The sequence below is a fragment of the Gasterosteus aculeatus genome, chromosome Y (assembly GCF_964276395.1).
Source record: "Gasterosteus aculeatus chromosome Y, fGasAcu3.hap1.1, whole genome shotgun sequence".
Classification (NCBI taxonomy): domain Eukaryota; kingdom Metazoa; phylum Chordata; class Actinopteri; order Perciformes; family Gasterosteidae; genus Gasterosteus; species Gasterosteus aculeatus.
In genome coordinates this window covers 3,563,822-3,591,480 of record NC_135709.1, presented here as the reverse complement: position 1 = coordinate 3,591,480, position 27,659 = coordinate 3,563,822, and the positions used below count along the sequence as shown (strand labels likewise).

The 27,659-nt window shown below is 43.5% G+C and overlaps 2 protein-coding genes, 1 non-coding gene and 1 pseudogene across 5 annotated transcripts; 1 reads left to right on the top strand and 3 right to left on the bottom strand.

Moving 5' to 3' along the window:
- Positions 1-1,318: 1,318 nt before the first annotated feature.
- LOC120809573 (PSME3-interacting protein) lies at positions 1,319-8,010 on the bottom strand. 2 transcript variants are annotated; one of them, XM_040163477.2, is made up of 8 exons: positions 7,894-8,010; positions 6,476-6,607; positions 6,282-6,380; positions 5,277-5,398; positions 3,518-3,654; positions 3,042-3,121; positions 2,246-2,449; positions 1,319-1,785 (listed from the first exon to the last, which is right to left on the bottom strand). In XM_040163477.2, exons 2-8 carry the CDS (start codon positions 6,600-6,602, stop codon positions 1,781-1,783), a joined length of 774 nt encoding a protein of 257 aa, XP_040019411.1. In that variant the 5' UTR covers positions 6,603-6,607; positions 7,894-8,010; the 3' UTR covers positions 1,319-1,780. The 2 variants fall into 2 exon arrangements, with proteins under 2 accessions (XP_040019411.1, XP_040019408.1); XM_040163474.2 differs by lacking the exon at positions 1,319-1,785 and having other exon boundaries at positions 1,890-2,449.
- A 2,625-nt stretch (positions 8,011-10,635) lies between these two features.
- On the bottom strand, positions 10,636-11,340 carry LOC120809745 (histone H1 pseudogene; annotated as a pseudogene). The gene has a single exon (XR_013454662.1). The product of XR_013454662.1 is annotated as a histone H1 pseudogene (transcript).
- A 4,075-nt stretch (positions 11,341-15,415) lies between these two features.
- On the bottom strand, positions 15,416-15,487 carry trnap-agg (transfer RNA proline (anticodon AGG)). Its single transcript has one exon. It is a non-coding gene; the product is annotated as a tRNA-Pro (tRNA).
- Positions 15,488-22,062: 6,575 nt separating this feature from the next.
- On the top strand, positions 22,063-24,874 carry LOC144390872 (histone H3). Its single transcript, XM_078097341.1, has one exon. It carries the CDS (start codon positions 24,446-24,448, stop codon positions 24,854-24,856), a length of 411 nt encoding a protein of 136 aa, XP_077953467.1. The 5' UTR covers positions 22,063-24,445; the 3' UTR covers positions 24,857-24,874.
- The last annotated feature ends 2,785 nt before the right edge of the window (positions 24,875-27,659 follow it).

Genomic DNA, 27,659 nt, shown 5'->3' with positions numbered 1-27,659 from the left:
ATCCTTTATTAGGGACGGACTGAAGGACAAGAGTACTAAAGTATAAAAAGCCTCGTGACAAAGACGTAGGCCGAAGTAACAGTGACCTTGTTTGTGTGGCTGTTGAGCCTCTGGTGGTCCTTCTACCCTTTTACATCACTACCTCTTTATAAAGTAGGTTCATGGGTCGGCTGTTCCTGCCGAGTCAGGGACACAATACATGGTTTCCAAGAAACACTTGAGTGAGGAGACACAGTGGACCGTTAAATGTTTAACGTGCAGTTCTTTGCCATTTACTAGAGCTACAGCTGACTTGGATAATATCCACAAGGTGCCAGACGTGTCTCGACTTTTCATGTAAAGACCCTTTAACAGGTTTGCTTCCGAAACGAGCTTCATAAAAAAAACTTACTGACACAAAAAGACGCGCAGAACGACCACAAGGAGAAGCAAAAGAATTTTACTGTTTGTATCATTTCATATTTAAATAATCGTAGTTGTTTTTGGGCATTCGTGTATTACTAATAATAAATAATGTAACTATTATTAGTTTACTTGTATCTTTTACCTTTTGGAAGGGTATGTCAATTATAGCACAGGACTAAAAAAAACAGCTTGAAAGTTAATAATAATATAATGTAAAACGCTAGTTTGGAACACAAACAACCCACGGCTCTCTTGCTGATGTCAGTGAACCGTCTCAGACAAACCAACTAAATGTTTCTCTCCATACACACAGATTGAGATTATCTCCCAGGCTCATTACTCTCATTGCTTTAGCAAGATGCTTTGACACATTTTCTCCGCTAAAGATTACGAACATTGTCAGTGATTATTTACCTGAGCAGTGCAGACTTGAATATCTCATCATCTTACCTGGATTGCCTCCATATTTTTCTATTTCAATCAACTACCAAAGTAAGCTTCAGACGCAAATTTCTATCACTACGGGTTTAATAAAATCTAAACATCCCAGAATCAAATCACACACGTCACTTTTGACGTTTGATTCCAATTTGTGATCCATGTAGCTCTGAACCACACATCAGACCTGTGAAACCACAAACACCTGGACGAGCTGTTCCGCGTGCATTTAAATGAAAAGAAGTCATTCCTGGTGCTCGTTACTGGTGTCCAAATGCCGTAAATGTGACGAGATGCAGAAAGCACACGCCGAAACCAAGGGACGTGACCCCTAGTGAGAACTAAACCAAATAGAAACATGAAAACTGCATTCAATTTTGAATCCGTAATTGTTAATTCAGTAAAGGTTTCACTATAGTTTAACATTCTTTGCTTTTCTGTCTCACATAGACACAAATAAAGAGGGCAAACACAGTACAAGGGACAGATCTTTATTCCACGTTGCTCAGACTTCAACAAACAAAATAAAGCTCCAATGTCTGAGCAAAAAGTCCTGCATCTTTCCAGCACGACGCGACTTTAAAACAAACTACTGGTGACAAAAGACATTACATCACACAACTAAAAGGTTGATTTTTTTCAAACCATTCGGACTTTGCATTTAACCCAAACGGAGAGCGAAGCGCGTCCTGCGTCGGCTCTCTCCTGGTCGTGGATTTCTAAAAAAGGCGTCGAGTCATTTGACACACAGTCTAAAGCCGCCTCTTCCGTGCTCCACAGATGTCAATCACGTTCCCCTCAGCCAACCGCACAGCGTGCAGCCGCTGCGGCGTTGGGTGGGGAGGAGGGTTTGGTGATGGGGAGGGAGGGGAGGGTGGGGTGAGGGGGGGGGGGCAGGATGTCGTCAGGGTAGTCAGTGCGGGATTGGTTGCTCGGCTTAAACTGTGTGAGACGTGATCGAGGGAAGGAAGGGTGGAGGTATAACGTTTGAGTGCCACAATACCAAGAAAAAAACAATTAGATACAAGCAGTTCTTAATGTTACTATTTATCAAGATTAGATTTCCTGGTTGAACTTTGCCTGATGACAAAAACAACCTTTCAAATCCCCGGTTGAAACAACTGGAAATAGAATCCTCTTTGCTTAGTGTGCAGGTGGCTAGTGTGTGACTATAACAGAGAACTTGTGCGACCTGCAGGTATGTTTGTAGCAGTTTGAATATATCTGTGTGTGTGTGTGTATATCTTGTGTAAGGATACCGTTCCAGACTATTTGCAAGCGATTCTGCAGCTGCACAGACGTACTTCACTGTGTGTGTGTGTGTGTGTGCGGATGCTGGTGTTTGTCTATCTGTAGGCCCTGCTGTTCCGGGGATACGGCAACATGATTGCGTCCACGCTACCTTCGCTGTCCGAGCTGCTGTCCGAGTCGCTGCTGGCGGAATAAACCCAGAGTCCCGGTAAGACGCCCACGCACACGGCTGCCGACGGCAGGTGTAACACGCCTTGGCCGGCGCTCGGGGGATCCGAGGTGGTCTTCGCCGTCAAGCAGGGGGCGGTTTGTGGATCTTTAGCTCCTCCTGCAGCGCCTGCTCCATCCTCCTGTTCTGAACAACACAAGATAGTGTCAGACTCAGCGGCCCGCACGCCGCGCGAGTCCTTTTAAAGACGGTCAGAGATGTAACGTTTGTGATTCGTCGCCCTCAACATTTTCATCCACTCAGCGTTCTCTTCAGCCTTGTTTCCAGCAGGATTTTCAGTCAAACTGCTTTCAGAACCTCTCCGTAATACTACATGTTACCTGCACCAAATTGCCGTCAGACAAACCAACAGCTAGCTGGTCAACACATGAAAAGCCCGACCACCTCCACTGCAAAGAGAGTCAAACGTAAAGATAGCTGAACCGTTACCTGCGGAGCTACAAAAATACAGATTTTTACTCATTTAGAACTGGCCAATGTTGGAAGAGGGATTTGGGGGGCAGTCCAAAAGAAAACTAGGGTAATTTTCTCAGTCTTCCACAAATCTGACTTATTTTTGCAACGTCGTCCCCTGCTTGTCAGCCTTGACTTACCGGAGCCTCCTGCTGTGCAGCTCTATCATCGAGCCATTACACAAGTTGTCAATGAACTGCGAAAGTGAATATTTGTCCACTTCTGACACAAATTCCTACCTTTCAAGCTTCAGGCTGCAACCCACCTGTGTGTCTGTCTCCATTTCCTGCTGTTTTTGAGATTTCCACCTTCTGTTTCTTATTGCTGTCTGAAGACTGGGAGGAACTGGGTGAAACAGAACAAAGAGATATTGAAGTTTTAGGTCTGGATGGATCTAATGACAGAGTACAACGTGAACAGGATCGCATACACAAAACACACAGAATTATCATCAATATTGTCATTATACATTACATTTGACTCACTATGGCGCATTATGCAAGTCCTGCTCCTCTTTAACACAATAATAGCTAGACGTAGAGATGCAAACAGTGTTTTTCTAAGAGCTCACAATTGTTATAAATTAGATTCCACATGCTGAATATCAAACATTCTTACAACTTCAAATGGATGGTAATGTCTTGTAGATGTGTAAATAGGCAACCGACAAATTTCATATAGACGACACACGTCGGTGCTGAATTTATTCCAAAACAAAACCAGCTTCTAACTTCTGACTACCTGCGTCTCTTGACAGCTCCGGCCAATAAATGGGCCTGAGACAGATGGCTGGTCTTTTGCTCCGCTGCCGAAGGTTTGGATGCCACCTTCTTTTCAGGCTCTCTGGTGGCCACCTGCTTCACCACAGCGCTGTGACAGTACAACGTCAAGGTGAATAAAAGAATGAGGGCGCGTTGTGGAGCAAAGGGTGGGGCAAGCAGAGTAGTCTATTCAACAGGTCTGTTATCTCCTCCCTTCAGGGGGGAGCCATTACATCTCTACATCGGTGTGCAGGACGGAGCGACACAGTTCTGAGAGGCTTAAAAAAAAAAAAGCACTTATATAGAGAAGCAGAGGGAGGTGGCACAGATATGAAGCCCAAAGGTAAACCAGGGGACGGACGGAGCTCAGGAGACATGAAATTGGGCCGAGATGCGGGGACAGAGGAAAATGGACCAAAAAAGACAAAGACTAAGGACACAAGGGGACAAGACAAAAGGGTCAGATGAACAGGAAACATCAGGCATTAGACATGCGTGAGGTGCATAGACAAGCCGTCATGAATTTGCACTGCAATAACTAATGCCTAATGTGTGTGTGTGTATGTCCATGTATTTTGTGTTCACAGCAACTCCATTAAATGGTCACCGTAGTTACCAGCCTATGATGCAGTTTCCACGACAACCCTTTCTCTTCATCGGCAGACAAACCTGTCCGTCATAAACCTTTCTGTCCGCAAGGACAGAGAGGAACAGAAGAAAAGCACAAAGAGCACGAACCAGCAAGCTTAACGGCTGGACGCCACTTCAGATAATGTGGTACAGACACAGTGTCGTAAAGCACAGTACCTTTGCAGTTAGGTAGTGCGGCCTCGGTAAATACGCGCAATATTGCTTTTAGGGGCTAAAACGTGAGGTTATGTAATGCAGCGAAGTGATCCAGATTGGATTGGCCGCACAAAATAGGCTGGTTGCTGACTTTTAACCCGTTGACCACATCCAAGACTTGTTCAGCAATTGTGCCCACTCATAGCTGCTTTCTCCAGTTGGCAAATCAACTGGCTAATCAGATCCTACTGTTAAGAATGCAATCATCCCACATATCTAGCCAGCAGAGATGGACCGATGAGTTGCCCAGGCGGACAGATTTGTTGATATTAGCTTATTGCAAATATATCAGCTTACAACAAACAAGGAAATGAAAAGCTCAACAGAAAACAATAACCAACACACCGGATCCAAGAAAAAAGTAAAGTAAATGGTTTACTACTCAGAAGGTGCCTCAGCAGAGCGTTTGAGGGGGATGTACATTGATGGTGCGTAAGTGCCCAAAGAATTACGCTGCAGCCCTTTTAGCGACTGCAAAGTACTCAGTTATACATACTTCATATATTCATGCTAAAGCCTGCAAATAAGTAGTGGATGCAGTTACAGAGGTTTGTTTACTCTTTTTTTTTAAACCCTCAATTTTGACACTTTGGCTGTTGTTGCCTTGCTTTTTTGCGAATTCACTCTAGAGGGTTAGTAAAGCTTAGTAGAGCTCAGTACAACTGGAACAGAAGGTCTTGAACTGAAAAAGAAAAACTGAAAAGGTAAAAGTTGTAGCACCGACATCTCCCAGACTTGACCATGCGTCAAAATAATCCTTAATACTCGTTTTGACCTAAAAAATAAAATCACTGAATGTTCACTAAATTGGGATACAACGTGTTAATTTAATGACAAAATCGATACTTGCTAATTAAAATGTTATGTTTCAAACCGAAACATTAAAAGGATATTCTGTATTCCAACAGTTCCTGTTTCTCCTCATCTCTGCGTTGCTTCTCCACCAGGCACTGTTGCCGGGAGACCTCGTCCAGGAAGCTGGTCTCCTCCTCGTCCAATCCCCTAACCATGTTTCCTGTCACCATGGAAACAAACAGGCTCTCAACACGCGAGTGTAAAGTGATTGCATTTTTCAGAAAATTATTCAAAAGAGTCTTTCTTTAAATCCACACGCAAAAAAACAACCTTTTGAGCAAGACGAAATCTAACCGGGCTTTGTGGTTAAAGACAAAAGGGGGTGGGACTTACGACGGATGTTACTGTAGATTCCACCCACAGAGAGCGTCAAACATTGGTAAACGTACTGACAACTGGTATGTACCATATGAAAAAAATCCACTACGAATGCTTCAATTGAATGATGAAACCGTTCGCTGCATCTCTCACGGGAAATCCGGATCGGTGGCAAAGACGATGGTATTATTGAATGTTACACAGAAATTGCCCGTTTGCTCTTTATTTACAAGTCAATACAATTCCATCCAATGGGGTATAAGTATATACAATATTATATATGCTTATAGTCTTACTGGTATATTTAAAAATGGCCTCAGTGTTACATTAATGTACCAGTGAGGTACATTCTAATCCTCCATTAGAAGTTAAAATCCATCCTTTAAAATCTTATTTAGGTAAAAAGACAGAAAGACACCTCACCGCTGCTCTTGCAGGCGGATGCTGCTAACCATTACGATAGAATGGACCTTAATGTAAGAAATTGGTGGATATAAGTCTTTAATCGTGAGAAAACATAATTACGTAATGAATGTCGTGCACCCATCCATGAATATGAAGTATGTTGAATTGGACTATTGTGCATTTAAAAAAGGATTATTTGACTTTTCGTTCATTATACTTATTAGTACGTCTGATTTTCGTGGGACATATACGGTACATGTCTTCATTCAAAAGCAGATGACAAAGGTCCCGATAAAAGAAATAACAAAGACAAAACTTACTGAATTTAAATTGCTCATCGTATTCCTCCTGTTTCTTGTCTTTCTGCTCCTGCAATCGCTCAAAGAGGGAACGTGAGTCATACACCTCCTCTGGGGCCTCTGAGGAGTAAAAAAGTAGAATGTGCATGCACCTTTCCAAGTTATGAAAACGTGTGTGTGTGTGTGTGTGTGTGTGTGTGGTGTGCTCGTCTTACCCTCTGGGTCGTCAGGTTTCCTCACTTTGTCCCATTCCTCCTGTCTCTTCTTCCTCTTCTCATCAAGCTCCGATTCCGACACGAACTTCCTGCTGAGGTCGACGCCCGTTACAGCTCCTGCTTCCATTACAACTGACCAAAAGAAACAAGAACACACCTTATTGAGTGTGTGACTGCAGAAAGCCGTTGCGCTGTTGCAACGTCTATTTCTTTTGAGCGTTTATAGTGTACTGGTTGCTTTTTTCTCTGGGCATCTGCATTATCGCTGGATGTCTTTTTTTCAATGTTGTCCAGTAAAGTAAAACATTTTTTTTTTCTCTTAATAAAAAGGAAATCATGTAAAAAAAAAAAAAATGCAGTTGGTATTTTATTGGATAATCTTGGTCCAACGTAGAAATTAGATTGATGATCTGAAATATTTGTGCATGACAAATATGCAAAAAAAAGGGGAAAAACCAGAAGGGAGCATATCATTTATGACAGCACTGTACATAGAGTGAATTAATCACTGCAAGTGGAGTGTATTATTCGTGAATGCCATATTAATTTCTTTTTATGTCACAGGTGCCCCTGTAATGTTTCTTTGTATGCATTTTTTTTTAAATAAAAACACAATCGCCCCATTAGAGCCTGATTTCCTCAAATTGCTGACCCCAACTGCCACTTTGTCATAAATGTGTCAGTGTTTTGAGATGGACATGGAAACCGATTTAGGGTTTATGTTGCGATTTTCTTTTGAGCGACTTTGTAAAAGATCCAACGTGACGTCAAACTTTACTGAACCACAACGCAACGTGAGATTCAAATCCGTTTTGGACCAAACAGTCAACATGCAACGCTAAGGGTTTGTCTCTCTCTGGTGGTCATCTTTAAGCATCACAAGTAACCGAGACGATCGAAATTGAAAAGAACTTTTCGTCAACGGCGACGACTGAAGGAAAAAAAAAACCGAGGACGGCGCCACCGGTTCACCGCGAGCTGCCGGTCGAGTTCGATCCGGGGAACGTTAAACGGAACAACGCGTCCCGCTCCAATCGGCGGCCCTGCCGATTCAACCCGCCGCCGAGCCACGGCGACGGGAACAACGCTGGCAGCTAAAGTCGATCCATTCAAGGACGCACTCGGCTAACGACGCCGCTATGGCTCGTCGACACAGCGACCGTTGTGCGGTACGACAGGCGGGCTTGTTGGCTCCGTGTGGAGGCGCGAGCGGTGCACCCCGGAGGAGCCCGGTGAGCCCGGCTAGCTTTAGCTTCTTTAACGTTTGACGGCTGTCACCGTGGTCAAGAGCCGAATATCGCGTCGCGTCCGGGGCCCGACACGATATTCGGTTCCTGCTGCACGACCGAGCACGCTAGAGCTCCACAGCGGGGCCATTTCACACCAAGCGGGATCATTTGTGTCTCACAACAACTCACCGAGCTCGGCTAGTTGATATGATGTCAATGCTCCAAATCGATGACGTTTTGTGTCACGGTGAAAACACACCGTCGCGCTTTTTGCACCGCGGCTTTAGTTCCTACCTGCTTTTCTTCAGCTGAATGTGAACGCAGTGGTCGCCAAAGACGGCGGTAGTGGCATCGAGTGATGAATATTTAAAAAAGGCCTGTGATTACAGAAAGAATATTCAAACACATAAATAACAAAAAATAACGGCATTTAAAATATTATTAATAATTTCAAGATAGTATTACTTTTAATGTAACAAGGAAATACAATGCATATTTCTTTGTCGTTAAAAACGTTTTTTTGCATTGCATTAGCTATGAACATTTTATGAGTGATTAGGCCAAAAATAGTGAGAGAGACTTTGGGGTTGCAATCTACAGAAATAACACAACAGAACATATTCACAGAATACAACGTCTACGGTTGAACAAAACCTAAAACCTTTCAGTATTTCTTCATCTTGGTGACGGAAAAAACAATCTTGCCAAACAGACCTCGGATCACAAAAAGCGACTCCATAAACCCTCAACATTCAGATGGCACAGCACTAAAAACAGAAACATCTCCTGCCGTATACCAGTATAACTGGAGTGACTTTGCCATTGAATTTGAATAACCACGACACTACCATTATACAACTTCGGGAATTTATGTTGTAATGTTTATTTAAGGATCCAAAATGTATCAAGTTTAAGCTGCTATCAATGTATGGGTTTAATTTTTTTTCCATAGACCGTTTCTAATCATATTTAAGACTAAGCGACATATAGGTTTACCAAGAAGAGACGGTGATCAGACATGATATCTCTTATGTATTCCTGTAGAAAAATTGAACTGGTGGAAGTCTTTGACGATACACTCCTGTTTTTGTTTTGTTGTTTTAAAATCAAAGGCGTTCATGAAGTCTTAAAAGAGAATAAAGCGGTCTTCCAAAACAAGGTTGGAGAAGTTAGTTGTCCCCAGGGGAATGTAAGCGTGGAAGGAAGCAAGGAAACATTGCACAGTTAAATAAGAAACTTATGAAATCAATAATTTGTATATCAGATTAAAATAAGAATATTACAAAAAAGGAAACAATACAAGAGCAATTGAACCCCACATTATAAGGCAAATCATGTTTTTAATCTGTATGTAGCATGGCCAACAATTAAGATTATTATTGTTAATATAAGGGAATTTAATGTGATAAAAAAATAAGTCAGAGAAGTTGAAGAGAAGGTCAGAATTATGTATGGATCTATTTTATCCTTCAGTCAATCCCTCGTCACTCATCTGACCATTTCTGAATGATTACCACTAGTTTTCTGAAGTATGTTTTGCGAAACCTTCTATTATGTATAATAATTGAGTCACTCAGAGAGTAAAGAAATCGGATTGGCGACAAGGTTTGTGACACAGGCGCAGTACCCACATGGCAACCAATCCAGTTTGAGCTACAGCACAGTCTAATTTGCATAAAGATACTATATAAAACCACTGTCCAAATGTCAGGGGTTTATCAGCTGCTTGTGAAAGTCGAGCAATCATGCCTGAAGTTGTGAAAGCGCCCAAGAAGGGCTCCAAGAAAGCCGTGTCCAAGGCCGTCAGCAAGAGCGGCAAGAAGAAGAGGAAGACCAGGAAAGAGAGCTACGCCATCTACGTGTACAAGGTGATGAAGCAGGTGCACCCCGATACCGGCATCTCCTCCAAGGCCATGGGCATCATGAACTCGTTCGTGAGCGACATCTTTGAGCGCATCGCCGGTGAGGCCTCTCGCCTGGCTCACTACAACAAGCGCTCCACCATCACCTCCAGGGAGATCCAGACCGCTGTGCGCCTGCTGCTGCCCGGCGAGCTGGCCAAGCACGCCGTGTCTGAGGGAACCAAGGCCGTGACCAAGTACACCAGCTCCAAGTAAACCTGATGTAGACCACCAACACAAAGGCTCTTTTAAGAGCCACCCACTTCTTCTAAAGACCATTTCGATGTGTCCACAAAATATTTGTTTGTTATACTGTCAAACGCCATTAGAGCACAATTGTTTACCCCTCAACATCTGTTGAAAATGAGAAAATGCCAGTAATTGTGAATGGACATTAAATAACTGCTCTGCAATCTTTCATTTGGATTTTAGTAGTTTAATACTGAAATGTTTAACGCACAAAAGGAACGTCTATATGGCTAACACAAATTACAGAACACAGCAGGTAAATATTGACATGCTTTTTTGTCTGTTGGGAAATATTTTTTTTGTCAGTATATTCCATATTACTTTAGAATCCCATGGAGCCTGTGATGTCCCAGCACTGAAGCCTTGATGTGTAACTTGGTCAGTCAAGTTGAGAGAACACAAACATTTGCAGAGCTGTGAATGCATAACTGACTAAATTTGACCGTGATGTTTTCAGAATTAACAGCCTAAAACAGACCTCAGAGCAGCAACTTGTGTGTACATGATTAGACTTTGCTCATACAAGAGTATTAGTTATACTGGTTTATAATTATTTTGGACCAGTAAGAATTTTTCTACTTGAGGTGGATTCTCACATTAACTTTTTCCTGTACATTTAAAATGAAAGTCATACAGCCGCAAAATAAGCTCAGCTAAGTAACTATTAGGACTGTTCCCAATAAGGTAAAACAAAAATAATCATGGGTGGCTGTGTATTAATAAAGGAAAAGCTCTTTGAGGAAGGAGTGGGTGGCTCTTAAAAGAGCCTTTTATAGAGGTGTTGGTTCTTCAGACTGAGGTCAGTTTACTTCTTCTTGGGTGCTGCTTTCTTGGCTTTGGGCTTAGCGACCTTCTTCACTGGAGTTTTCTTGGCTGCAGGGGCCTTTTTCACCACCTTCTTGGGGCTCTTGGCCACCTTTTTGGGGCTCTTTGCTACCTTCTTGGGGCTCTTGGCCACCTTCTTGGCCGCTGCGGGTTTCTTGGCCTTCTTCGGTGACTTAGCGGCTACAACTTTCTTCACTGCCGCTGCTTTGGGCTTTTTGGCAGCTGCGGGTTTCTTCGCCGCGGGCTTCTTGGCTTTAGGAGCGGCTTTCTTTGCCGGTTTGTCGGCGGTGGTCTTGCTCATCTTGAAGGAGCCGGAGGCCCCGATCCCCTTGACCTGGACCAGAGTCCCCTTGGCCACCAGGCTCTTGATGGCGGTCTTGACGCGGGCCTTGTTCTTGTCCACATCGTATCCTCCGGCGGTCAGAGCCTTCTTGACGGCGGCAGCAGACACGCCGCTCCGCTCCTTGGATGCGGCCACAGTTTTCACGATGAGGTCAGAGACGCTGGGGCCGACCTTCTTCGGCTTGGACGCCTTCTTCTTGGCTGCTTTGGGCGCGGCGGCGGCTGGAGCTGGAGCTACTTCTGCCATGTTGTCCCGTTGTTGTGCGTTTGTATCGTCGAGGACTCGAGAGAGTGAGACTGATGAAGAGCTCAAAGCAGCGGACTGCACTTAAACGCACCATGAGAACCGTAGAGACTCAACCCAGCCCGGAGCTCCTCGTGCAGTCTGAAAGTCGAGTCACTTGTGTTTTCTCTCCACTGATTAAAGACTAAAAACTAAATGTGCATCAGGTGCTGGAGGCTGAAGGTGGAGGAGCCGATAGCGGACTAGTTTCTCTTCGTGTTCAGGTCACGTAGAGCTCTGATGATCGATGCGTTTTGTTTGAGGAGCCTCCAAACCTCACCTACTCAGCGCCGTGGACAGCAGTGATCAGCGGCTTTTCCCACTCATTTCTCTCTTTAAAGTATTTAAATAACATCATATCGCCATCAAAAGTCGTTTTCCATCTGATCCACATGTTTATTCAGGGTCTCAAGGTGAAAACAACCATCGGATGTTGATCAGTTTGTAATAAACTGCAGTTATTCCGGGAGCAGCAAACACACTGATGATGGTGGCTTATGATTCAGTTCATTCAGACTTCCAATGAGATCCGCTCACCGTGGACTTGTCCTCTGCTGACAAGTTTTATTTTGAATATTTACAACTTTTAATCATCAAACACACCGGAAAATGTTGAAGCTTTGATACTGAAAAATCTTGAGAAGCTTAATGTTGTAATTGTTATTGTAACAGCTATTACCAATATTGTGTTGGTGAATGAAGTCAGCATATATTAGAGATAAAAATTTCGGATCATCAATTTCATGATGTTCTTGTGAGCTTTATTAAGAATCCTGTAAGTGTTTTTGACCTCTATTTTTATTACATAAGCACAATAGTTGCACCATCAACACAATTCGCATACATACAGAAGATGCAGTAAAATCAATCATTTACAACTATACAATAATTTAAAATAATAGTTTTGTATGACACTGCTACTGATTCTGTTCAAACCAGTAACACATACTATACTAAATCTAGAACCTTTTCAACTTTGACTGGATTTGAATAGTCAAGGATTTGAGCATTACAAACAAGACTATACTACTGCACATAAAAACATTTATTTTTCTGTCAATACGTTAAATCATTTCCAAAGGTTTCATTTGTCACTGTCAATCCAAACAGTGAACTGTAAATGTTAAATAGATGATGCTAATTCATTTTCGTAGAAAAAACCTATTTTTTTTAAATTTGTGGATGTTGGCTTCCGTTGATATTGTACTCAAATCCTTATTCATCAATACATGACATTAAATTGCTCCATGTAAAGTTTGCAATGACAGTGTTTTAGAAAGACACAAAAACTGACATTAAGTCAGGTTTCTCTCTCACACATAAAGTGCAATGATTTGCCGAAAATGAAATGTTTAATTACAAATTCTCAGTTTCAGTTATTGAGACTGTACTTGCAATGTGTTTACTGTACATATTGCTTCTTTAAGAGAACAGGACAAACGGCATCTGCAATTTCACTTTGAAAAAAATATTTAGCGGACTGATGGCTCAAAGTATTATTGACATCGTCCAGGATTTTAACCAGCAGGCCTTATTTATATAGATTTAGAAGGTGATGGAGCGGATTATTTCGCTCTCTTCAGTCTTGACATACAGATTCTGCTCTGGTCATCTCATCTTCTGGTACCAAATCTTATTTTGTCAAAAAATATTTCTGCTAATCAACTATTATGTCCCAATACACATTACACCAACACAATAGTGCATATCTCATCTCACATGGACAGGCCTCATCAAAAAACACACCTCGAGTTCCAAAACCCTCTGAGCCTATGCTGATTTCAGATATTGGGTTACATGAATAAGTTGTTTGAATAGATATATTCATGTGGGAGTTATGTGTTGGTGCCCACAAACACGTTATCTTGGACCGTGACTGTGGAACTCTTCAGTAATCAGTACTTTAAAAAGGATCTGTGGTTCACACCACTCACGTTGATGACATCAGGGTCATCAAGGGAGCCAGTTAACATGTTACCACATGTGCAAATAACTACTGGTTCACCAGGCCAGTGTTATACACAATACCATTAGACACACGAAACAAAGCTCTCTACAGACATGTGGCTGGCTCTTAAAAGAGCCTTTGTGGTAGATGGAGGTCTCCGGCTTTACTTCTTGGCGGGCTTCTCGGTCTTCTTGGGCAGCAGCACCGCCTGGATGTTGGGCAGCACGCCGCCCTGAGCGATGGTCACTCCGCCCAGCAGCTTGTTGAGCTCCTCGTCGTTGCGGACAGCCAGCTGCAGGTGACGGGGGATGATGCGGGTCTTCTTGTTGTCGCGGGCGGCGTTTCCAGCCAGCTCCAGGATCTCAGCGGTCAGGTACTCCAGCACGGCCACCAGGTAGACGGGGGCTCCTGCGCCGACACGCTGCGCATAGTTCCCTTTGCGCAGATGTCTGTGGACGCGACCGACTGGGAACTGGAGTCCAGCACGAGAGGAGCGGGTCTTTGCCTGTTCGAGGACACCAACCTGTGCGCCATTCACGCCTAGAGGGTCACCATCATGCCCAAAGACATCCAGCTGGCCCGTCGCATCGGTGGGGAACGAGCTTAAACCGCCTGATTTTCACACAACGGCTCTTTTAAGAGCCACCTCACTACCTCTGAAGAACTTCTTTCTCAACACTGCCTTCTACATATTTCACAATATATATTTCCTAATTTGTAAATTGAAATTGAAAATATCCAATACCAAATTGTTCCGCATCAGACAAGTATCCACATGGTTTTTCCCATTTCCCAAGTTCCCAAATCCTATTTACTTCCTACTTGAATCATTTTTACCTGGGTCAAATCTCAAACACAGGTCTAATAATTAGGCCATATTGTGGCACATAGACAGTCATTAAGGCGCAACAATAGTTGTCTGAAGGTTCAGCTCAAGTCTAGAAGGCCCTACAAGTCATGATCAGATGAATCAGAATCAATTCTTTAGCATACCACCCAAAAATCGACTAGAATGTAGGAAATAACATCTACTGAAACCAAAATGTCCTGGGGCTTTACCTTCAGCTGTGTCTTTGCTTCTCAGAATGTAACCAATGTTGTCCATCTCCAGTAGGCCGCCCTCATCAACGATTCGACTAGATTGCAGGGCACAACATGGCTACAACGCCAAATGAATTCCATATTCCCTGATATTTGAGTCACGTGACTGCGAGCGCGGCAAAATTTTGGTCACTCCCGACAAAATCTCACTAAAAGATTTTTTTGAAAAGTTTGGAGCTCTATAAGTTTCCATACTTAGTTGCTGCTCAGCCGGTGAAAAATATGCCGTGCTTCTCCATTTCATCAGTAAATCTGTGATCGATACCGTGGTCTATTTAAGAAACCCGTGGACGCGCAGTTATTCCAGCTGTGTACAGCTGGATTGATTTCGCTCCATCCTGGCTCTGGCTAATGCCAAAAAATCATCAAGATTCAATAGATGTTAAGTCTTCCCTTCATTTCACATCGGTGTATGACCTGTGATTGAAATTATTTTGAGTTTTTTTTATGTCTTAGGAATTGAATGCATTGTAAATATTTTATGTTGTTCATGACATTTGGGTGGTGTGGTGGTTAGCACTATCACCTTGCAGAAAGAAGGTCCTGGGTTTGACTTTGCCCAGTGGCCTTTCTGTGTGGAGGCTGTATGTTCACCCTGTGTCTGCGTGGGTTTTCTCCAGGTACTCTGGCTTCCTCCCACAGTCTGAAGACATGGGATGACGTTAATTGGTAACTCTAAATTCCCTGTGTCAGTGTGGATGGTTGTATGTCCCTGTGTTAGCACTGCAATTGGCTGGCGACCAGGGTGTACCCTGTCTCTCGCCCCAAAGTTGGCTGCGATAGACTCCAGCCCCCCCAGCGACCCTGTGTGCAGGATAAGCGGTGTGAAGATGGATGGACATCCCTTGTAGTCTGTCCCAGGAGAGGGATCCCATCCTCTGCTGTTCTCCCTGAGGTTTTGTTTTTTTCCCCCACCATTGTTTTTTTTTTTTTTGAGGGAGTGTGCCAATGTGAGGGTTTCTGGACAGAGGATGTTGCATGTGTACAGACTCTAAAGCCCTCTGAGACAAATTTGTAATGTACAATTTTGGGCTGCACAAACAAAGATGAGTAAAAAAGTAAGGGCTCGTCCGGGATTTGAACCCGGGACCTCTCGCACCCTAAGCGAGAATCATACCCCTAGACCAACGAGCCATGCAAACTGGTCACAGCCTACAGATGAAAAAACTCAGCTTCTGCTGTGCTGATGTGGCATTTTTTAGAAGCACATCTTATCAGGTCATTGAGCTCCCTCTGCTGGTCATTTTTAATTAACCATCAGCACTTCACGTGTAGAGCGGTGCCTCAAATCTGAGGTTATTACCTGTAAATTGTCATAAAATGAAATGCGTAGCTCATAGTGTGAGTGTGTTTGAGTGACTCAAACACACGTCAAGTCAAAAAAATCACATATTTGGGAGTTTGATAGGCCTGCTGGCTGTCCCCGATGTTTTGTGTTATTAGTCTTGCTGTTTCCATTGTTTTCCATCAGCCTGTGTACTCAAACGATAGCTTAACCGAGACCTGGATCACACCTGAGAACACATCCACCCCAGCCGCTCTCTCCTCCGCCTTCTCCTTCAGCCACACTCCCAGGCCCACTGGTAGGGGTGGTGGCACAGGTCTACTCATTTCACCCAAATGGAGCTTTTCTTTCTACCCTCTAGCACCATCCACCCCATTGTCCTTTGAATTCCATGCTGTAACAGTCACTCACCCGGTACAATTAACCATCGTTGTCCTCTACCGTCCGCCAGCCTCCTTAGGTCATTTCTTGGAAGAACTGGACATTCTCCTGTCCAACTTCCCCGAAAATGGACCTCCGCTCATCCTCCTGGGTGACTTCAACATCCAGACGGAGAAGTCATCTGACCTCTTACACCTACTTTCTTCCTTCGCTCTGTCACTCAGTCCCTCTCCTCCTACTCACAAAGCCGGCAATCACCTTGACTACATCTTTACTAGAAACTGCTCTACCACTAACCTCTCTGTAACTCCACTTCATGTGTCTGATCACTTCTTCATCTCTTACTCCCTTCCACTCTCTATAACTAACAAACCTCCCTCATTGACTAACTCTATACCGGCTCGTCGCAATATTCGCTCCCTCTCTCCCTCCTCGCTGGCATCCTCTGTTCTATCAGCTCTCCCTTCAACTGATTCCTTCACACTCTTGCATCCGAACGCTGCTGCAGAGACTCTCCTCTCAACTCTTTCCTCCTCTCTAGACTCTCTCTGCCCTCTTACGACACGACGGACTGGCAAATCCCCTCCGGCTCCGTGGCTGTCTCAACCGGTCCGTGCCATGAGAGCCACCATGCGAGCATCGGAAAGGAGATGGCGTAAATATAAACGACCTGACGACCTGCTTAAATTTCAATCTCTCCTCTCCTCGTTTTCTGCTTCTATCTCTGCTGCCAAAAGCGCTTTCTACCAATCCAAAATCGAATCGTCATTTTCTAACCCCAAAAAACTCTTCTCGATCTTCCCCAATCTCCTCGAACCCCCTACCCCTCCTCCCCCCTCCACCCTTCTTCCGGGAGACTTTGTCAACTACTTCACCAAGAAAATAGCTGACATACGCTCCTCCTTCTCAAACCCACCTCCTACTTCTCGCGTCGCACCGACCTCACCTCTTTCGCCCTCACTTTCCTCTTTCACTGCCCTCTCTCCCAACCAAATTCTTACCCTAGTAACCTCTGCCCGTCCGACCACCTGCCCTCTTGACCCCATTCCATCACATCTTCTACAATCTATCGCACCTGACCTTCTTCCGTTCCTCACCTGTCTCATCAACAACGCTCTGTTATCTGGCTGTTTTCCCAATTCTCTGTAGGAGGCACGAGTCAACCCCCTCCTGAAGAAACCTACCCTCAACCCTTCTGAAGAAAACAACTACAGACCGGTCACTCTCCCTTCTCTCGTCCTATCTCGACGGCCGCACCTACCGGGTAACCTGGCGAGGATCTGTGTCGGAACCTTGTCCTCTTACTACTGGAGTTCCTCAGGGTTCCGTGCTGGGTCCCCTCCTGTTTTCGCTTTACACCAACTCTCTTGGCGCTGTCATTCGCTCGCATGGCTTCTCTTACCACAGCTATGCCGATGACACCCAACTAATTCTCTCCTTCCCTCACTCGGACACCCAGGTGGTGGCTCGGATCTCTGCCTGTCTAACTGACATCTCTCAGTGGATGTCATTTAGCGGACGCTTTTATCCAAAGCGACGTACAATAAGTGCATTCAACCATAGGGTACAAACTCAGGAGAACAAGAAACAAGAAAGTGCAATTTCCTCAAATAAGCCAATTTACAGTTAGCTATAGATGAGTGACGTTACAAGTACAATTTAAGTGCTATAATTTGTTAGTCTTTAGTCGAGGTAGAGTCTGAAGAGGTGTGTCTTTAGTTTGCGGCGGAAGATGTGAAGGCTCTCTGCGGTCCTGGTGTCTTCAGAGAGCTCGTTCCACCATTTCGGCGCAAGGACAGCAAAGAGTCGAGATCTAGTCGAGTGTTTTGCTCTCAGTTAGGGAGGGACGAGTAGTTGCCCATCATGCCCAAAGACATCCAGCTGGCCCGCCGTATCAGCGGGGAGCGAGCTTGAAAAGTCATTTGAAAAAGGGGCCGGTGATACATTAAATACCTCAAATACTGGCCAAGGTGTGAGAAGACCAGGCAAGGTGTCCTGCAGCCCATGCTGAGAAACATCTTGTCGTGTTCAAGAAGGTTTATGTCATTGCTTATGAGGATTATCTTTACAGATGGCAACAAGACGTTGGGACCGTTGTAATCTGTGACTTTCCAATTTTTAATTTTGACTTATTCTTTATCTTCAGAGCGGAACAAGTATTCAAGAACATGTTGATGCAATCAAATGCACCACTCAACCGTATCTTCTAGCTGTTGGGATGAAGAGGAGCACCATCCATGAGTTCTTCATTATTCTGGACAAGCAGGTCATACTTTGCAAGTCAACCAGTACCCTAGGAGCTTTTGACGAACTCTTTAAAGCACACTTTGTATTTGGTACCATGTACAACCAGATGCTCCACAACATGTAGACCTTCATTCAGACAACCATTTACAACATAGATATTGGTCAAGTCCAGGAGTTTTATCACACACATATGCACCAGATCAGACATCGTTCATTTAATGTTTTCCACTTCACGACAGCCTTTTCTTTTTTTTTAAACCCGAGCACCGGGAGAAAACCACTTAGAGGAACACAAGGGCGTCTACCTCCTGACGCCAAACCCACTCCCTGTCTCCTCCACCACTTTCATAAAAAAACCCGAGCACCGGGAGAAAAAAACACATAAGAAGTCTACCTCCTACCACCACCTCCTACCACCACCTCCTCCTTCTCACCATCTTTTTTTAAAAACCCGAGCACCGGGAGAAAACCATATAGAGAAACACAAGGGCGTCTACCTCCTGACGCCAAACCCACTCCCTGTCTCCTCCACCATTTTTAAAAAAAAACCCGAGCACCGGGAGAAAAAAACACATAGAGGCAGATACTCCGTCTACCCGCTACCACCACCTCCTACCACCACCTCCTCCTTCTCACCATCTTTTTTTAAAAACCCGAGTACCGGGAGAAAAACAGAGGCAGAGAAACTACCTCCTGAAGGGCCTGTGGAAAAATCCACCGCCAGAAGCCTTCCTCCTCATCTTTGCCATCTCTGTGACTCTGTCTTCCATCCTCCTCCCAAAGAATCCTAGGATTCTTTTCTTCATTCGGAGGCAAATATCCTCCAGGAGCCTCTGATCCTCGACCAGAAGGTTCTTATCCTCCTCCAGGACCATCTTTTCCTGCTCCAGGACCATCTTTTCCTGCTCCAGGACAATCTTTTCTTCCTCCAGAACCCATTTTTCCTGCCCCAGGACAATCTTTTCTTCCTCCAGAGCCCATTTTTCCTGGGCCAGGACCATTTTTTCTCCCTCCAGAACCCTCTTTTCCTGGCCCAGGAGCATCTTTGCCTCATCAAGAACCACGTTTTCCGCCGCTAGAACCCTATTTTTCTGCTCCAGGATCTTCTTATCTTCCTCCAGCTGCTTTGTCTTGGCCTGCTCAGCGTGGAGGGCAATAAGCAGGTTCTTGTGTTCTCCCATGAGAATCTCGTACTCTTCCTTACATTTTGTCTGGTCCTGGAAGAGTTTGGCTGTCTTCTCTGCGAAGTGGACCTCAAGCTCCTTACTAACCAGAAGCGGAATGTTTGCCTCATGATCTTTAAACATTTCCTTGAGACTCTCCTTCAGACCAGAGATTTCTGACCCTGGACTCTTGATGGTCTGTTCAGCCATGGCCATCTGCTGCTGCTCAGATATGGCGATTTCTTTCTGTTTATCCATGGCAATCTCTTCCTGCAGACTTCTCACCCTTGGCTTGGAAGGTCCTGGCTCATCTTCCTTTTTGTTGGCACGAGGCTTCTTCCAAAAAGCCATTGCACTGGAAAATGCTCTCCCTGTAGAAGTCTGGGGCATTTCTTTAGTACTTTTCTCCAGTTTGACCATTGTATTTCAATTTGGTGTGGAGTGCCTCTCTGGTGCAGCCTTATCTCTTGCTGTCTGGTCTCCAACTGACTGTTACCTTGTACCTTAGAAAGATGTGAGCTCTGTGCCAGCCAATCAGATGGCGTTGATGTCATTGACATCATCATCTCCATGGTTACGCCTGCTGGCTCAGATCTTCTGGTCAGTGACAATTCCGATGATGTCACAGAGGGAGTGACAGCATCAACTTTTTCTTTTTTTTTAATGTTTAATGTTTTAAGTTTATTGATTTTATTGTTTAGTTTGAATGTAAATTCTTATTTTTTAACTAATTTAATTAAATGACAATTTTTGATTTTATAGTTAAGGGCTTAGTTTTCTGGGTTATAAGTTTTTAGTTTGCTGATTTTTTATTTCAGCAACACAGTCTGCTTTCAACAACTATAGTGCCATAAGACAAGCTAACGAATCTCAGAACTTGAAACGATAAATTGTTTTTAATTTTCAGAGCACATATGAATAATTTGACCAATGTAACCAAACCCTTTTGTTTGGATCTAGAATGTACCCAGTTATTAAATGTTTGTGCAGATGGCCGAAGAGTTTACCAGGTCTCACCTGACTCACCACCAGACGGTGATCAGTTGACAGCTCTTCCCCTCTCTTTAGAGGGGCAGAGCTGCATTTGCAGTTGACGATCGCCGTAAAACATCATTAAAAAAACCCACAAAAGATATTCGGTCCATTGATACAAATTTCCCACTACCTTGGTTTGTTAAGCTTAGTTTTCCTTCCCTGTAGGGTTTGTATAATCAAAATATGCATTTACTCATTCATATTAATGCTTGGCAAGAGTGGACACCTAGGTTGAGATGGTCCCTTGTATTTTACACACACTATGAAAATGTTATGATTTCCTACTTCATTTACACACTTGTTATAATTCATCTTTATTTTGAGTGATAATTTGTTGTGTTGTATGTCGCGTTGCAAAAGGCTCAGCTCTGCACAGACTTAATTGATGAACCTCAAGAGACACCATCGTAAAACCAACCCTTTTTTATTAACCTCACACGTTAACGTAACTAGTCGACAACATCTGATAATTGTTCTACTTCAATCGCTAAAGGACAGACAGAACATTTAATAATATCTGAGATTTTTGGCATGTCTTATAGTAATAGTAGTCAACGATGTTACACAGTAAATAGTAATTAATGATATTACACAGTGAATAGTTACTACGTGTCCGCAGGGCAACAGCCAATCAGCTCCACTTGGCGTCAGCTTTGTTCCATCTGCTGAAAACAGTCTATTTAACGTAAATTCAAATAAGCTCAAGTCAATGACTGGCAGTAGAGAGGAATTTAATCTCAAACTATATGGTTCATATTATCAGGAATCAGGAACATTTATTACCAATTTATATCAGACATGCAAGGAATTTGACTTGGTGGTTGGTGCACAACATAGGAGAATAAGACAATGATAACAAGACAACGTGGTGCAAGAGGAATTTAAATTAAAAAATAAAGTTTTAAAAAGTTAGAAATAAGGTGCACCAGCAAATAGAACGTCACAAGTGTGTGTGTGCATGTGGGGTCTGAAGGGAGTGACCGGTGGGATGTCAGAGTCAGTCAGTGGGGGACCGGCTCTGTTGATGAGCCCGACTGCCGATGGGAAGAAACTGTTGGTGTGGCGGGAGGTCTTAGTCTTGATGGACCTCAGCCTCCTGCCAGATGGAAGAGACACAAACAGGTTCTGTCCGCGGTGAGAGGGGTCGGTTAAGCTCTTTTTAGCTCGCTTCAGGGTCCTGGACGTAGGGATGTGCGGTATGGTATAGCTTGTTGTGGCTGCTAGTGTTGCCACCAGAGGCTTTGCAAGAAATCGTTTTCTGATCTAACTTACGTCGGGTTTTCCAAAAGAGCCTCCAAACAGACACAGCTCCTCTCTTGGGCACAAGTTGCGTTGGTGCATCTCTGGTCTCTCCTTGTTTCTCCTTTATCGCTCTGAAGGCTTCATCTCGACTATTAGGCCTTCAGACATCCAGGCGACCTGAAATAAGACTAAGTATCTTTTCTTTAAACCAAGCAAGTCTGCTAAATGTGTTGTTGATTCTACTGTTTTAAGATAACTTGATTGCTAGCTTGCTTTAGCTCTTGCCGTTTCTTAGTGCCAGTGAAGCAAAAGAGACTTGAATCCTTAAACTATGGCGGCAAATCACTGTCAAAATTCGAGAGCCCAAATCAGGTTGATGCTCACGCGTAAATCAAACATCCGTGAGCAAATCTCCGTCTCGCGCTTGAAGGTGTTTTCTGCTGTTGTTCTTTTTGACAGTAAGGGGGCGGAGACAGTCACCATGGTCTCTACATTTAATTGGTAACAAACCCCGTCTTTGGATTGGCTGGAGTTCACAGAACTATAGAAGCCCATTTCCGCCCTGAAGAAAGGGGATAAAAGGTCTAAATTATGAGATAAAACGTTGTCAAAACACAAACGACACCTCTCTAATCGTAGTGGACCGTAGATGACAACCAGCTACAACCATCATTTAATTAATGCATTTTAGTGTTGACTCTTATCCAATGGTTTCCATCCTGTTAACGGTAATTTTAATAACAATTTACATTCTTATTTATTAATGGTGTCATACATTTCTATTGTAAATCCGTTGCTTTTAATGTCACTTTCAAGTAAAAAGTTTATAAAGTTTATATTATATATAAATTAACCCAATATATTAGATCACACTTAATAAGAATACACTGAATAAATACTATTTAGATATGCTGCGTATTTATATCTAATATACAATAGGGAGAATAATAATAATAACCCAAATAGGTAAAACCCCAAAACTCTCAAAAGACAGAGTGGACATGTCATCGGTGGGATTTAACGTCTATGACAAATGGCTTAAATATTTAGCTAATTTACTATGCAGAAATTTGTTTGTTTTTTATTAAACAGAGAAAAGATATAATCAAATATTTTTTTTCTCCATTACCTCTGCTGAACTCGCTTCTGTTCTGTCCTCAAAGAAAAAAAATGTATTTAGAAAAACAGTTATTTTGCCATCACGACTTAAACAAGTTCTTTGAGATACATTTGGGTTACTGAATTTTCTAACTGTAGGTGAAGTCAAAGTACGCAATTTAGAGCGTTCACTAGAACACACGATTACATAAAAACCATACGAACTTTTTTTTGAATAGTATATAGTTGTAACATACATTCCTAGATGTCTACCCAGTGATATTAAAAGTAATAAATATGGATGTAGTTGCAGCCTGATTAAATGTGTCTCCATGTGTTCTGACACCAATCCTGGTTTTCTCTTGTCTTTGCAGCCCAGCTAGTATAACAAATGTCACCTGCGTCGTTCTGCTTTGAAAACTTTACAGGAAGGGTGCCGGACAAACAAATCGCCTCCTTCATGGAGACCCACAGCAGCTGTGGTGTAAAGGCATTTGTGTATGTTGGACATTGGTTTCTGTTACTCGAGCTCACCACAACAGTGAATACTGATCACATTTCAAGGAAGAATGTATGACTGTTTCCATGGATTTCTTTGTTTTTTTTGCACAACTGCCATAGGGAGGCAGATTTGCGTGAACCACGATGTGAACTGGGCTCAGGATGCCTCCAAGCAGCAGCAAGTCACCGAGGGCTAGTGCTCGTCCTCCTGATGCTCGTCCTCCCGATGCTCGTCCTCCCGATGCTCGTCCTCCTGATGCTCGTCCTCGTCCAATCACTCTGCAGCTTACTTTCAAACACCCGTTAACCATTTGACCCATTAACCCTTGTTTTGCGTTATTCTTCATATTACCATTTTGCAAAATGTAAGTATATAAATAAATATCTGTTTGGCTGTTGCTTAGTCAAGCTTGAGAAGGGCCACAGCATGGTGACATTTCAGGGCTCAACCTGAAACTAACAATACAGCTCAAAGATGTCAGATAGCTAGATAATCTTCCAATACTTCACAAATCAAGTTGATTTGCTCTTATTTTGCTGAATGAATTTGCAGTGTAACACCCAGTTTAAAAACATTGTACTTGATAATGACAACGACCAACATCCTTATGATTCAAAACCAAAGCATATTGTCTTTCTCGTGCCATGTTTCTAACTGTATAGATCAAATTGAACCAGTTTAAGGATAAGAATCAGATTCAACTCAACCATATGTTTGAGGTAATATCAAACTGGATTCCCAGATATTAGAAGCCATCGTAAAACAAATGAAATGGAGGTATTACACTGTTATCTGGGTCTCCACTTCCACCAAGTGGTGGGGTGATAGATTTGCCCGTATTTATCTTACTACTAGAGGGCTCTCTAGTGTCACGCATTGAGAGAGACAGTCACTCATTTCGCTCTTTCAACAAAAAAGGAAGGAAATCCGCCCCGCAGCGGACAGTTTGAAATAGATTTCCACCAATGAGCATTGCAGACTCTCTTGTGGAGGCGCGGCTGAGCTCCAGGAGGAGTCCTCCACCAATCAGGAGCCGAGGTCTGAAGCTGCGTCACCCCTCCACAGCCGGTCCCCGCTTAAATAGCAGCGCGTCTCCTCCCGACCTGCATACTTCTTCCGACCAGAGATACTAGTGAATCATGGCACGAACCAAGCAGACCGCCCGTAAGTCCACCGGAGGCAAAGCCCCAAGGAAGCAGCTGGCCACCAAGGCCGCCCGTAAGAGCGCCCCGGCCACCGGCGGCGTGAAGAAGCCTCACCGTTACAGGCCCGGTACCGTGGCCCTGAGGGAGATCCGTCGCTACCAGAAGTCCACGGAGCTGCTAATCCGCAAGCTGCCCTTCCAGCGTCTGGTGAGAGAAATCGCTCAGGACTTCAAGACCGACCTGCGCTTCCAGAGCTCCGCTGTTATGGCTCTGCAGGAGTCCAGCGAGGCTTACCTGGTGGGCCTGTTCGAGGACACCAACCTGTGCGCCATCCACGCCAAGAGGGTCACCATCATGCCCAAAGACATCCAGCTGGCCCGTCGCATCCGCGGGGAGCGAGCTTGAAAAGTCTGCTCCTACTAACACCACAACGGCTCTTTTAAGAGCCACCTCACTCTCTGTAAAGAACTCATTCCTTAACGTGACCATAATCAATTCATGATAATAGTGACAATAGTCACTATTGATTAGATTTTGGTAAATTGTCTCAGTCAAGACACAGTGCAAAGTGACATGTGATTAAACACATTGTACAATAAGTTGTATGTATTCTGGCGAAGAAGACCGTTGTCTGATTTACATTACATTTACATTGATTGATTTACATTAACGTTACTACAGTGAACCAGTCGACAAATCATCAGACCGAATAAGAATAAACATAATTCCAAATGAATATCTGCTGATGGATTTGAGTTAAATCAAGATCATCATCGATATTTTATTCAAAAGCAATTTTGAAAACTTGCCGTTCACAAAATTCACAAAAGTCTACTCAGATATTGATCTTTACAGCATTTATTTGGTCCTGCAGAAGACAACAAAACACAGACATTCGTTCAGCAGGAGGCGCTGCAGAACCACGTTATAGCCCCGCCTTCGTCTTCCATCACGTCCTCAGACTGGCTTTAAATATCTGTGAACTGACTCGTGTTCATCATCTTTGTACCAAACCGACCAGTGAACATGAGCGGAAGAGGGAAGGGAGGAAAAGGACTCGGCAAAGGAGGCGCCAAGCGTCACCGTAAAGTCCTCCGTGATAACATCCAGGGAATCACCAAGCCCGCCATCCGCCGTCTGGCTCGCCGCGGCGGAGTGAAACGCATCTCCGGTCTGATCTACGAGGAGACCCGCGGTGTGCTGAAGGTCTTCCTGGAGAACGTGATCCGCGATGCCGTCACCTACACCGAGCACGCCAAGAGGAAGACGGTGACCGCCATGGATGTGGTCTATGCCCTGAAGAGACAGGGACGCACCCTGTACGGCTTCGGAGGATAAACCCCGACTTCTGTTACCAACACACAAACGGTCCTTTTAAGGGCCACCCACGTTCTCTATAAACGGCTGACTTCCTTGTAAATAACCAGTGACCAGAACGCTATGATCAAATTGTTACCACGTGTCCATATGAATACAATACCAACGTACTTGTACAATGAGCACATCACTGGCAGCTGACCAATGATCTTGTCCTGACATAACCTGCTTGCCCTACATATTTCAAGATTTAAAGTTTAAGAGAGTGAGTACTAAATTGAACCACATGTCATTAACATACCTTAATCTTTGCTCCTCCTGAGTTTCTCCCGCGGTTGTCAGTTTGAAAATCTTCCGTTGCCAACTTTGGGACTCTTTGGGGTAAAGAGGTTTACGGATGCGCTCTTTAGCGCCATCTATCGTCGGGGAGTTTAAAAAGGAATGAACGCGACTCTTTGGGGTAAAGAGGTTTACGGATGCGCTCTTTAGCGCCATCTATCGTCGGGGAGTTTAAAAAGGAATGAACGCGCTTCTGCTCTTTAGTCAAAAATGAATAAATACATAAATAAATGAATAAATACATGAAATATCCACTTTTCATTTCATGGTACTTTTATTTTATAAGGCCACTTTTCATTTCCACAGTCTTTTATTTCATAATGCCACTTTTCATTTCATGGTACCTTTATTTCACAATGCCACTTTTCATTTCCAGAGTCTTTTATTTTTAATGCCGTTTTACATTTGCAGAGACTTTTATTTCATAATGCCGTTTTACATTTCCAGAGACTTTTATTACATAATGCCGTTTTTCATTTCCAGAGACTTATTTCATAATGCCGTTTTACATTTCACATTCTTATATGCAAATCAGGGGGCGTGGCTACATCTAACATTCAGAACAGACAACAGAGCCGTGTGCAAACAAAGGCTGGCAGTGAAAGGGCTGTGAAAGTAGCAAATAAGGTACTGGTTCATTCATGTCTGAGAAAAGTATCTCAGACTTATTGAGAGCGGCTGCCAACCGCCTCGATGGGATGGAAACCACCACCACCACCTACAACCAAACACCACCTAGAGCTGCCGAAGTGGGAACCGCAAGCACAATAACCCCTGTCCAAGGTAACGTTAAACAAAGTCGAAGTTAAAGGGTGAAAGTAGCTAACACAATTAACATTAGCGTTAGCCTAGCTAGTTTAATGTCCATGGATATTCAGTATAGAAGTATTGTACTAAGTCAAATGTGGGTGTGGTTGACACATTTCAATTATAAATATAAGGGTATGTTAGAAGAAGAGAATAGAAACACGTCCAAAACATTGTGGTATCATTAACATAGCGAGCTAACGTTACTTCAACCAGCTAGCTATTACCATTTTCACGAGTGACGCCGAGATTGCTTGTGTTTCCCCGGCACAGTTTAACGGCAGGTGAAAGTGGTACTGTCAGAAAAAACAGTAAAGTCATTTTATACAACGTTATGCTATTAGCTTGCGCTAAGGATTTTCCCAGTAATATTAATGATATCCAAGACACTTTCAGCAAGCTCATTTGCGGCTGCATAGTAAACGTCACGTTACTCGGCCTGTTTAAATCAAGTAACTTTGTGTGTTTTTTCTATGTGTCTGTATGACGTTATAAACTATTTAAAACGGGTCAGAACCCCTCAGGCCGATAACGGTACAGATCCACTTTTGCCTGAAATAAATCTGACGTCTATTTTTCACGCGAGACGCGAGCGTTTCCAGGCAAAATAGAATAGGAAAATATGCTTTATGTCATTTAGACACAAATACATATTAATAAATTACATATTGATGTTTGAAAGTCTAGGTTTTGATATAACATTGTTACAGTATGAGTTGCAAACGCTGATCTCACAACCAAAGAT